This window comes from Haliotis rufescens, unplaced genomic scaffold, assembly GCF_023055435.1.
Source record: "Haliotis rufescens isolate VD_foot unplaced genomic scaffold, xgHalRufe1.0.p SCAF_25, whole genome shotgun sequence".
NCBI classification, from domain to species: Eukaryota; Metazoa; Mollusca; class Gastropoda; order Lepetellida; family Haliotidae; genus Haliotis; species Haliotis rufescens.
Window position 1 is genome coordinate 1,206,672 of NW_025963946.1, and position 12,363 is coordinate 1,219,034.

Below are 12,363 nucleotides of genomic sequence, written 5' to 3' on the forward strand. Positions count from 1 at the left end.
TTGGACAATATGCCAATATGCAAGATTCAAATTAGATAACAAGAAGAGTTTTCAGGTTGATCAGCTAACCATATTGCTGCCATACAGTGATGATTACTTGGCGCAGACAGAACTAAATGTCAACACAATAATAATATTATCTTCATGTAGCATACCGTTACACCTTCATAATTTATGAACAAACCATTCACTTTTTCTCAATGCTGATAAATATTATTATGATGTGAAGGCGATTGGCCAAGAAAAGAAATTCACCAACAGATCATCAGATACAGGCATATGGAAGCTGTAAATATGGATACCCGTTACATGTGATCCAACCAAAAAACAACACATTATAACCTCAGGACACCGTCTTTAAGGTAAGGGTATGCTTTGAGTAGTAGCTCAGATTCTCAAAAGTTCTCAGGGGTTCCCGAAGCACATATGGCCCAGTCTAGACAAACACCTTGTCTCTTAAATGAACATATTTTACAGATCAAAACGGTTGTAAAATTATAGTTATAAAAATATAATAAAAAGGAGAGACTCTTTTCGATATATTTGTTTCAGGGTCACTACCCGTGTACCCAACCCACGGGTGGCCCAGTCGTCTAAGGAGCCGCGATTCGCTGTGCAGAGTTGCGTCCCTTGGGCACGCCAGAAACCTATGATTGTGGGTTCGAATCCCGGTTCGCCCCATTTATGTTTCTAGGTTTGTCGGCACCATACCCGTGCTCGTGGGTTTCACGTGGTAAACGTCTGAGACCTGCATCACTTCGTGCTTTCCTCCCACATTAAGCTGACACGCCGTGATATGACTGTAATACAGTAAACTACGGTTATAACGAACTCAAAGGGACTACAATATTTAGTTCGTTATAACCGTAGTTCGTTATAAGCATATATACAGCATAACCACAGCAAATAGTCAGGACTAAAAAGTAAGTTCGTTATATCCGTCAGTTCGTTATAAGCGTGTTCGTTATAACCGTAGTTTACTGTACTGTTAAAAGCGGCGTTAAACCCAACTCACTCACTCACTCTTAACTAATAAGCATTAAAATCTCTGCACATGATTCAACCTTAACACATAGCTTTTAGTTTAAAAATGACTAGTAAATGCGTTGTGGTGTTTCGGTCGGGCACTGGGTTGTTTGGTTTACTGGTATTTACATACTACGTCGCATGGTAGGAGTACTGCTGTACGGCGTCGGGCAAAAAACACTTACATGTTTATGCATATTTTATGCGTGGGCAGTGGCGGGTGCTTACCCATCTTCCCGAGGCAAGTGAGTTAACTGACTATAAAAGTCCAGTTTCCACCCTTGCCGAACTAGGCTGGTATTATGGAGTTACATTTTGGCTGGACTAACTAGTCTATGCATAGTTCAATCAAAATCGCGCACCGAAATCGAAATCCGGTTCATAAAGAATCATGCAGATTTCGGTCGACTGCAGGATTTGCAAAGCATGTGCACCGCTAACTCGTTGTCAACAGATATTTTCTAAATCTTTTCATGTTTTTAATCAAGGTGCTCACGTGATTTGATGCACTTCGCGATGTAAGACTCGTTTTATCACAATATATATCTTGATTATCGATCAGATTGTCTTGAATGGGCGCCACCTTTTTGTTTGAAGCAAATGCAAGTGATACGAGAGGTTAAATCTGATTGGTCAATGGGAGAGGCATAGAAAGGACATAACTCGGAATTCCAGCCTAGTTTGGCAAGGGTGGAAACTGGACTTTTAAAGTCAGTTAACTCTCTTGCCTCGGGAAGATGGTGCTTACCCTTTTCACGAACACTTGGTGTCACCAGCAAGTTTCAGTGATCTAGTCATATAATGTTCACCCCTAGTTGCCTGTTGCGCCTAATGGAATCTGTTTCTGTGGATAATCGTGACTGGATGTTCCCTGGTATGGATCTGTTATATTTGTATATAAATTTATAAAATGTAATTTGTGTCAGTCATAAATGTTATGAAATACGTGCTGCAAATATGATACCCAACGCAAGCATCGAAATTACCACTCATCATTTGCTCCTGAGGGATGTTTGTTTGGAGAAAAGCCAGTGCGGCAAGCCATACATAATATTTTCTCTCAAAGGTGGAGCCACAAACCATTATTATTTTTTTTTAAATCTAGCATAACACCGAACAATTTATGTTATATTTTGTAAAACAAGAGGACAAATTCTGTATTTTTCGGGAACAGATATACATGTATCTAAAAAACCTACAATACAATTGATAAACATATTTGAGACACGATCCACTTTTGCTTCTTCGTGATTACAAAGGTTCAGTGTCAAGTAGGTGTTTCCTCTTTGTTACATCAATGAAATTTCTTAAGAAATTAACATATTCTAAAATTATGTTGTACGAATAGGAAATTCGAAACCTGACCTTTATTAAGCAAAAGAATTGTGAGAGTAGATTGTACCCAGTCATCCTAGAAAAAAATCTTGACAGTAAGCACATTGAAATATGACATGTTTTCGAAAAAAGTTTAAATAAGAAAGTTGACGGGAGCTGCTGACAAAACATTTCTGAAAACATTGTACTCCAAAGTCTAATAGTTCTGATATACAACATCGACATGTCTGCAACTGACTGGAGTATGAATGACTGATACTATGGGTACGAGAGGTTTAGCCGACAAGCGCAATTTTAATATAATGTAAAAGGACAGAATCTTGATGGATATATGCATTCTAACGCCAGTAATCTCTGTTTTAATAATTGTGTTTAATTGCCAATGACCTTGACGTCGCATACTTTCAACCTCTTAGATTCACCAGGTACCCTCAGTTCAACGTACTGGTAGGATCCGGACAACGATGCACAGGAGAACTCCTGAACACTGCTAGGTGCAAGGAGCCCCCATGTTTTGGTGCAAGTGTCCGGGCAGGCAGTCGACGGCGGACAGCCATTTCCCAGCGCCACTTCCAGGGTTGCAATGGGATCCGAGGCTAGAGTGGAAACAAATGATTCAGTATCAACGTCATAAAGAATCTAAAGCAATGTGCCAAGTCTGGGTTTGTCAGTGGTGTGATGTGGCTACAAGTAAATATCCCATCTTTATATGTAATGTTTTTACAAAGAATGAGTGTTGTTTTGCGTCGCTGTAATGTCATGAAAAGAACAGTGAGTGAGTGAGTTGGGTTTAACGCCGCTTTTAACATTATCCCAGTTATATCGCGGCGCGTCAGCTTAATGTGTGAGGAAAGCCCGAAGTGATGCAGGTCTCAGACGTTTACCACTTTGGCGAAACCCATGGGCACGAGTATGGTGCTGACAAACCTAGAAACATAATCGGTGCGAACCGGGATTCGAACCCACAATCTTAGGTTTCTGGCGTGCCCAAGGGACGCAGCTCTGCACAGCGAATCGCGGCGCCTTAGACGACTGGGCCACCCGTGCCTCCCATAGCACAATGATACCTAACACCAAGGTTATATGTGTTTTGGCTAAAGGCATCTTGCAATACTGTGAATCCTTGAAGAGACTCCTGTCTTGAATAGACGCCTGGTTAAAATCAACAATTTTTATCCCTTAATATAGATTTTTTTTCAAGTACTCGATCAAGTGTTATTGAAAGGAAAACTGTTAGCAAACAAAACGCTTTTCAAATTACCCATCCTCGTGGAAATGTAATGTGCTTAAAACATAAATTTAAAAGTATCAGTTATCCTAACTACCACATAACTACCAACACGACTAACATGTGGTCGCTGCAATTGTTCACTGCAAACATGGAAACCCTGTTTGTGGGAATTTGACGAAAAAACGACTTTGCGGTACATTCTAACCATTGTTTTTCCGTCCAGAATACGTCGTTGTTTAACATAGAAAGTCACATTAATACAGAGACAACCCATTTATTTCTCTCGGGGCCGATATTTGGTTCGATATTCACTATTCTGCCTCAACTCTTAATGGGTTTAAACACATGTTTACGTTCATACGTATTTAATGTGGTCCCCCTTAGGCGCGTAAGCATGCATCCCCCTAAAAGCGGTACAGCGAAGTTTAGGTTTGGTCACCTTATGGACGTCGCGGATTATGACGTCAACGAACCCCACGAATACCAGCAAAGTCTATATCAATTTGGCGAAATCCCAAAGGTTCAGAGTACATGTTTCTTATGGGAACGATTTTGGGCATCCCACAGCAAAAGTGGGGATAGTGCTGTTTCTGGATCATGCAATTTTACAACAACTCCGGTCACTCACCACAACAAAACTCTGAGGTGGTTACTTGAATGGTGTAGATGTTGTAGGGTTGACCAAGGTCCACCTTCCACCAGGGATTGGTACTGTATGCACTCCAGGAACATCCTCCAGACAAAGCTTTTGGTGGAGAATATTGGGGGTAGACAGTGGAACTCAAAGAAGCTGTCTTGCCAATGGCGATGTTGTACACTGTTTTGAATTGTAAATTGACAATGTCATTACAACAATACAACTACTGTTTACATAACTAAACTACATCTCCAGTACTCCCAATACACCTGCGACTACTACTGGAAGAATACTTAGCAGTATTAATACTTCTTCCGTTCTGTGGCATTACCTTCTACTACTACAGATTTATTCTTCGTGAAAATGTGCTTGTTTACTTTGTGAACTGAAAAGTAGTAAGTACATCGATTGTATCGCAATATTTGTTACTTTCTTCAGAAATTTGAGCTTTGCATTGATTGTCCCATCAGTGGTGGAACAGATTATGCTGAAACGATTCAAATACGAAATCACGTTTGGTTTCGATGACAATGCCGTTGAAAAGTATTTCAATACTATCTAGTTAAACACAAATTCAAAATATAAAAATATGAATTAGAATAATAGGGTTCTAACCAACTGCTTTGTTTTTAATAACATATCGAGTGGAGTTTAGTTGTGCCAGGACAACGGTCTTTACAGAAACGCACCCTCGATGTATCGCGTGTACGATGTGAATCCCTGGTCCGTCGCTGCTCCTTGTTCCACGAGGAAAGATCTCATGTCACACGTGCCGTTAACAGGGTAAAACTTGTACCCCACACAGCCCTGTAGACCAGTGCACTTGCGGGCACAATCCAGCGCCGTTTTTGCCATCTTCCTGTTCAGTAGATGGTCATAGAATACCTGCCCTGAATGACCTCCTGTCAGTGAGAACTTGACTTGGTCACGTGAAGCAGTGATGTGTCGCAAACACACCAAATACAGCCACAAGAAAAGATCTGCACCTGATACCATTTCTCCAAATCTAATGATGGATGATTTGCCCTTCAAATACTTCTGTTGTTTCTGTACCTGGTTGGAAGAACATTGAATCAAAACTTTAAGAACGCAGGTGACAAGAGCAGTGAGTGAGTTTGTGATGACGCCCATTTCAGCATCATTGTGTTCGTATGTGGGACGAAAGCTCAAAATGCCACAGGTTTATAGATCTGCAATAAATACGACCCGTTCATCCATTAAAACATAGCTATCAACACAGAAATCCCTACATTACAATATTTGTTTGTTTGTTTAACGCCGCACTCAGCAATATTCCAGCTATATGACGGCGGTCTGTAAATAACATCTGGACCAGACAATCCCTTGATCGACATCATGAGCATCGACCAAGTCAGTAATCCTGAACACCCGATCCCGTTAGTCGCCTCTTACGACAAGCATTGTCACCTTTTAGGGCAAGCATGGGTTGCTGAAGACCTATTCTACCCCGGATCTACATTAAAATAGCTGAAACGGCAACACATATATGTATATGTATCAGAACATACTTGGGGAGAAAGCAATGACTGTCATTGGCAGCAAGCTATAGAGGTAGATGCATAAATATCGAAATAAACTAGCAGGAAAAAGAAACGCCATCAAATAAATAATGGTATTCAGTTTTTTTCAACAAATTTGCCTAACAGCACGAAAACAGTTGGGAACACATAGCTGGAATTCAACTTACCTATTCCCTGTGAACATGTGCACGTGCTTCACGTGATTTGAGAGAAAAGTGAAATTAATCACTAAAAAAGTGCAAAATGTGCACAAAGTTACCGTATGAAATTCTGGTGTAAAACATGAGCAGGATTGTACTCTCCCATCACATGAAACCGTTTAAAACAACGAACATGCCTTGACTAACCGCAGAGTAGATGGCGAGAGCCATCGGTATGTTGCAAATGGGAGCGACGCAGGACCACGTTGCTAGGATTGCTAGGATTGCTGGCAGTACTGCAGACAGGCCGAGGAGTGGAAGACCCCACAGGAAGACCGGTATTTACGGGTGCTTCATCTAAGGTCCAGATTCCTAACTGTGACGTCATCATCCGCAAACAGCAAAGGGACCGTTGCTAGACGACTCCGCCTGTATTGTCTCCGTGCCTATCGACATTTCAAGGGCATGACGTTAACGTTTCTACACCGACGTCACAGACTGAGATGGGACAGGACTGTACAGCAGTGGCAGCAGAGAAATTGGCGAAGAGTGCTCTTCATTGTCGAAAGTAGGTGCCAGTTCTTCAAGTCTGATGGGCGGGTTCGAATCTACCCACGACGCGGTGAACGGACGGCACGTTGTTGCGTCCAGGAAGTGGGACCTTATGGAGGTGGTAGTGTCCTGGTTTGGGGTGGCATCTACGGGGACTAGAAGACAGATCTGGTCATTAACGACGGACATCTCACTGCACGTCGTTATGTCGATGAGGTTTTGCGGTCTGTGGTACTGCCTTTCCTGCTCCAGTCACTAGCGACTTTCTGAACGCCAACAACGTGACCGTATTGCACTGGCCAGTGAGATCACCGGACCTGTCGCCCATAGAGCACCCATGGAACCAACTTGGACGCAGGATTTGAAAACGTCAACAGCCGCCATTGACGAGGGATGACTTGGCAGGTGCCCTGCAGGAAGAATGGCGTAGGATCCCTAATTAGGATGCCAGGAGACTCGTGTACTCAGTTCGACGTCGTATTAGGGCCTGTATTGTTGCTTGAGGGGGTCACATCCGAAACTTAGCCATGTGTGTAGCACCGGACTTCGATTCTGCGGGTGTGTCGAATATTAGACAGTGCACCCAGCATGATAAACGTGTCTGCAGAACTTTAAGTACATCTTGCCTTGTCTTGTCATTTTCAAATACCGTTCCTGAATAATTGTTTATTTTATAATAAAACATCAACTGTTTTTAAATTTTGCGTCTGTTTTGTTTTAGACCAGTAAATTGTATAGTGGCGTTTCTTTTGCCTGTTAGTTTATAATTTAGAAAATATGTGACATCTTACTTAATGTAATGATTAAAACGATGCCTATCAATATCTGCGTTAAGCTCACCTTAGAAATACCTGTCACATCAGAAGTTCCTCGAGAAAGGAAACGACCAGATGTTAGTTTCACAGTGGTTTCCGTCGATAGATACATTCTTTTGTCCACGACCAGATAATGAGATGCAGTTTTGTGTCGTTCCCATGGACCTCGTTCATAATAAACTGTTCAACACATCCAAGGGGGAGATCAGAAATACATGACCGTCAATGTTAGCGGCGTTGAACAACAAATAAGCCAGACAAAAACCAAACAATTTCCTCAGTATTCTTGACGTTTTACTGCTCTTGCTGAACTCAGACATGCAATTGTTTGAGATTTGATCGATAAAGCCCTCACACACGACTTAGATTTCTTCATGGTTATTTCATTAGAACGGGGCCATGACGACTTAGGAATTGCAAGTCATTGTGTATTATTCCAGGGTCTGCTGGATCTCTACGTATTTCTCCTGATTATTCACGCCTTGTCAGCATATCCTCGGAGTATTCAACAAACAGATAACATCTTCAACCAGTGTTATATTCAAATTATAACTTTGACTGCTAGTTACAGTAGCTATTTCAAATAAATTCTGTATTTAGTTTTAATACGTTCATTGACAGAATGTCATTGGTTAGATTTTGGATTTTTCAGTCTTTAAAGAAATATACTATTATTTGTGTATTGTGCTTACCCATAATGTTGACTAGTATTTGGACCTTTGACGGTTCAAGTTCAGGAGGATTTATTAGTTTTATGAAGCTTGCATTGCATAATTATTAACTGAACTTGTATAATAACGTCGCGCACAGACCGCTTGGAACGCACGTCTAGACAGTGAGGATTCCCACACAAGCAAGATATATGTATTACACATATGTAAAAGCTGGAAAATCAAAACTGTAATATTGGAGTAGACAAAAAAGAGATGGCACATTATCACCCCTAGCTTGATAGGCATGTAAAGTGGTGTTTAGAAGTCGTGTTTTAGGTCTTTACCGGAAATGACCCAATCATTTAAGCATAAGAGGCAACTACAATAATATTTCTCTCGTTTGAAGAATTAATAAGATAGAAATTATTTTCTCCTGGCGGTATGTCAGTCAAGGTGATTATGTGCCCCTAGGTGGCGTGATTAAGGGGGTATATAAGGGGTAGTACAATTTTGAATTGTTCTCTCTCGCTCACTGTGCATGCACGGCCTCACACTTGTTTCTCATATTTATTTGATGTACATGTATATAGTAAAAAAATGTTCTTCATTTTATGATTTATTGATTTCATTTGTTCCAGATAGTCGTGGAAATGGAATACACATTTGAGGGTAATGTGTACTGTTGTAAGTGATGCTATTGCTTGGCTGGCCTTGCTTCATTGTGAAAGTCCATAGTTGGATGCAGTGATGTTGCTTGGCCGACGGGCCTTTACAATACAGCATTGTTTTATTGTGAAAGTATGCATTGTTGGATGCAATGATATTGCTTGGCCGGCAGGCCTTTATAATACAGCGTTGTTTTATTGTGAAAGTGTGCATTGTTGGATGCAATGATATTGCTTGGCCGGCAGGCCTTTATAATACAGCGTTGCTTTATGCATGATGTGTAAGTTGTACATCTGTTAAAACTGTATCATTCTTCTGCAGAGCCCTTATATCACATATCTTCAAAATAAGACCATATATACTAAGCTGAAGATCTTTGATAATACTGCATATACTATGCGAGTTGGACCGTATATAATGAATTATAAAATTCATTTGTAACATGATGTACATGAATTGTTAGTATTTCTGTTTGGACTTGCATATAAATGTCATGAGTATACTGTACACCCTCCAGTATTTGCTGCTGCATCCGTTGAGGGAACACGGTTCCAGATGTTTTCTTATTAAAGTTTTTTATATCTGGTTTTACGTGTCGGGATTCAGCAAAACATAAATATTCATAGCAGATTGCTGACAATGTATATACAAATGTGTATAAATGGATATCTTTGTCTTTTACTATACGCAAATAAATCGGCCGTGTATCACACGGCGTATTCCCCTGTTAATGGTGTTGTGTCTTGATTAAGTATGTAGGGGATAAACAGGAAGGTAATTTCTCACATGTTTGGACGATAATCTCAAAAAAGCAAACAAATAAGCATTACAATGGAAGAAAGCTGAAAACGTCGATGAGATAGGTCACTGATTGTAAGTAAAGCTTCACAATAAACAGTCAGGAAGTAAAGCAAATTCAAATTGTCTTTATTTATCTGTACAGAAGTTCGTGTTATATAACTACTGAAGAGGAGAGTTGACGCCGTCCTGTTAAAGACTAGAAATGAAATATACTCTTCAAAAAAAGAAACTTGACACTGACTTTCAAAATGTAATATAATGCGATTGTTTCAAAATAGGACACCATAATTGAAACACTGTTTGAAGATCAATGTACACAATGTTCAAAACATTAATCGTGTCACCTAAACAGACACACGTACACGATACAGTGCATGCTGAAGTGCATCAAGAAGCGCCGGAAGTGTTTGGGGCGGTGGATTCCTTCTGCGAACGCGTCGATCCAACTCGTCCAACAGATGACCAATCGGGGACAAATCTGGTGACCGGGCTGGCCAAGGTAATGTCTGGATGTTGTTGTTCTGTAAGAAGTCCTGACAAACACGTGCAATATGCGATCGAGCGTTGTCCTGCTGGAACTGTCCGCCATGAACGTTGACGTGAGGAAGAACGTAAGGCTGTAGGATCAAGTCTCTGTAACGCACACCTGTCAGTCAATGCACCTGCCACATGAACGAGGGGCGTCCTACCACCGTGATGAATTCCGGCCCATACCATGACACTCCCGCCGCCAAATGGGACAACCTGCTGCACACAGTTGAGGGCGTAACGTTCACCCCGACGTCTGTAGACACGTGCGCGCCAATCAGCACGTGCGAGTAGGAAACGGGACTCATCAGTAAACAGTACATTTCTCAACCTTGCACGTGCCCATCTAACCCTCTGTTGGCACCAAAGCAGACGGTCTGCCAGATGACGTGGGGTCAATACATGACGTCGAACAGGTCTTCGTGCAAAAAGTCCAGCCTCCTTCAGTCTGTTGTGTACCGTTTGATCTGATTTTCTGCGTACCCCAGGGATCTGTGTGGTTGTAGACGTGGCTGTGGTAGTGCGGTCTCGGAGGTGTCGCAGCCGGATGTATCGATCTTGTGCTTGGGTTGTCACCCTTGGTCTTCCTGACCTTGGTCTGTCGTCAACTCTGTTGGTGTTGGTGTATCGGGTCCACAGTACGGAGATTGTCTGTCTGGATACGCTAAAGTGCCTGGCCACTTCTTGCTGAGTTGCTCCAGCTTGTAATCTCCCAATGGCGTTGTTCTGTTGAGCTGCATTCAGTCTTGGCATTCTGTCACCGCCTCTCCTGCCGTTATAAGGACTGTATGAACAGCCGTTGATGTTGATTTTTATACCCATTCGGGGGGGGGGGGGGGGGGGGGCTGCATGCCTAAATGCAGGATCCTGTGCTGCACGATTTTTACAGGCGGTTGCGTATGGATGAAGCTGTAAAATTGATCCCCAAACGCTACGTTTATGTGCTTTGCATGTGTTTTCGCGAATTATAGACTGTTTGACTTATTTGGTTCTCATTTAATGTAATTATTTTAGATATTTCGCGTAGTCAACCTCGGTGACATGGTTGATTGCATGGCACCGTATCTCAAATGCGTGAGTTGATGCTAGGGATGTCTGGATTGTCTGGTCTACACTCGATTATTTACAGACCCCCGTCATCAATCTGGAATATGACTGAGAGCGGTGTTAAACAACAAACAAACAATGGGCAATTGACACATGGCGTCGATTTCTGAGTGCGTCTTGACAAAGGGAAAGTTGAAGTCACCCTTCTTGTCATACAGTCTTGAGGAGGGTATTTGGGGTTTGGTTGGGGATTCATTTGCTGCCAGCACGAAATTACGTATTTCCCGTTTAAGCGGAAGGTAATGCCCTTTAGGTAAACATAACTTTAACAATGTATTGAGGGATAAAATAGACAAGTTCGGGTGACAATTAATCATGAGATCATATTATTGTTTGCCTGGGTATTTGTAATTTATAATCTGTCCTTATTGACTAGATTTAATCCGTACATTACCCCGATACCCCATTATTTGGAGCACTGTTGTGAATATAATTGAAGTATTTGCCTTCTTTATTCCTAACCAAACTTTAATTCAAGGATTTTTTTATGTTGTAAACATTATGCCTCTCAGCTACACATAATCCGTGAGGTGAGGGGAAACGCGGTTTAAGAATAATGTCGCGTTCAAGAATAATGCCCATAAAGGTATGTGCATGCACGTGTGTCTGCTTGTACTTGTCATGACATATGCCGGTTTTAAAATGCTGGCCCACTATGCTCGAGTATAAAGATAAATTTAATCTGTCTTTTTTAGATAAAACTAATTCACAGAAGATTCGTCTGCAATTTTGTCACATTTTATTGTAATACATTTTTTGACAGGACATGTAAAAGTAATACCATTAGCGTAATCAAACCGATCCTGCTTGTAACAAGTCCACCATCTAAGGATCCTTATCACATTTGCGGTGATGACAACGGCGCTCTTATAAGCAGTTCACCTTTAATTACTCAATGTGGTTCTAGGTTAACAGCATCATACCTGTGCTCGTGGGGTTCGCGAAAGTGGTAAACATCTCATGTCTGTATCATTTCAGGCTTTGCTCCCACATTCAGCTGACATCCCATGATATAGATGGAATAATGTTCAAAGAGGCGTTAAACCTGACTCACATGAACATATAGTTTCAATAGAAGTTGACAACTAACCCTCTGAACTGAGTCCAAGGCATATCTTTTAATTTCATCGCAACCTGTTGTGCATTGCTCAGACTTACCAAGTCATTTCTTGGAAATAGAATATACCATCTCCCATTGCAGCAGTGACAGGTTGTAGAAATAGTTTTAAAAAGTGCTAAGCGAATTTATTACTCGAACGCACTTTATTAATTAACATTCATCTAAGTATTTTAAATGTGTAAATCTTAAACGTTAGTAACCAATTACTCCC

The 12,363-nt window shown here is 41.3% G+C and overlaps 1 protein-coding gene across 1 annotated transcript; it reads right to left on the minus strand.

Moving 5' to 3' along the window:
- Positions 1–2,188: 2,188 nt before the first annotated feature.
- On the minus strand, positions 2,189–7,476 carry LOC124141379. Its single transcript, XM_046509385.2, has 4 exons — positions 7,303–7,476; positions 4,919–5,282; positions 4,221–4,409; positions 2,189–2,957 (listed from the first exon to the last, which is right to left on the minus strand). The coding sequence occupies exons 1-4, from the start codon at positions 7,387–7,389 to the stop codon at positions 2,734–2,736; spliced, it is 864 nt and encodes a 287-aa protein (XP_046365341.2). The 5' UTR covers positions 7,390–7,476; the 3' UTR covers positions 2,189–2,733.
- Positions 7,477–12,363: the final 4,887 nt, after the last annotated feature.

Coding starts and splice junctions, on each gene's coding strand:
- LOC124141379 (XM_046509385.2), bottom strand. CDS start 7,389: ATGTATCTATCGACGGAAACCACTGTGAAACTAACATCTGGTCGTTTC. Junction 4,410..4,918: donor GTACACGCGATACATCGAGG/GTGCGTTTCTGT, acceptor AATTCAAAACAG/TGTACAACATCGCCATTGGC. Junction 2,958..4,220: donor CACCTCAGAGTTTTGTTGTG/GTGAGTGACCGG, acceptor TTTCCACTCTAG/CCTCGGATCCCATTGCAACC.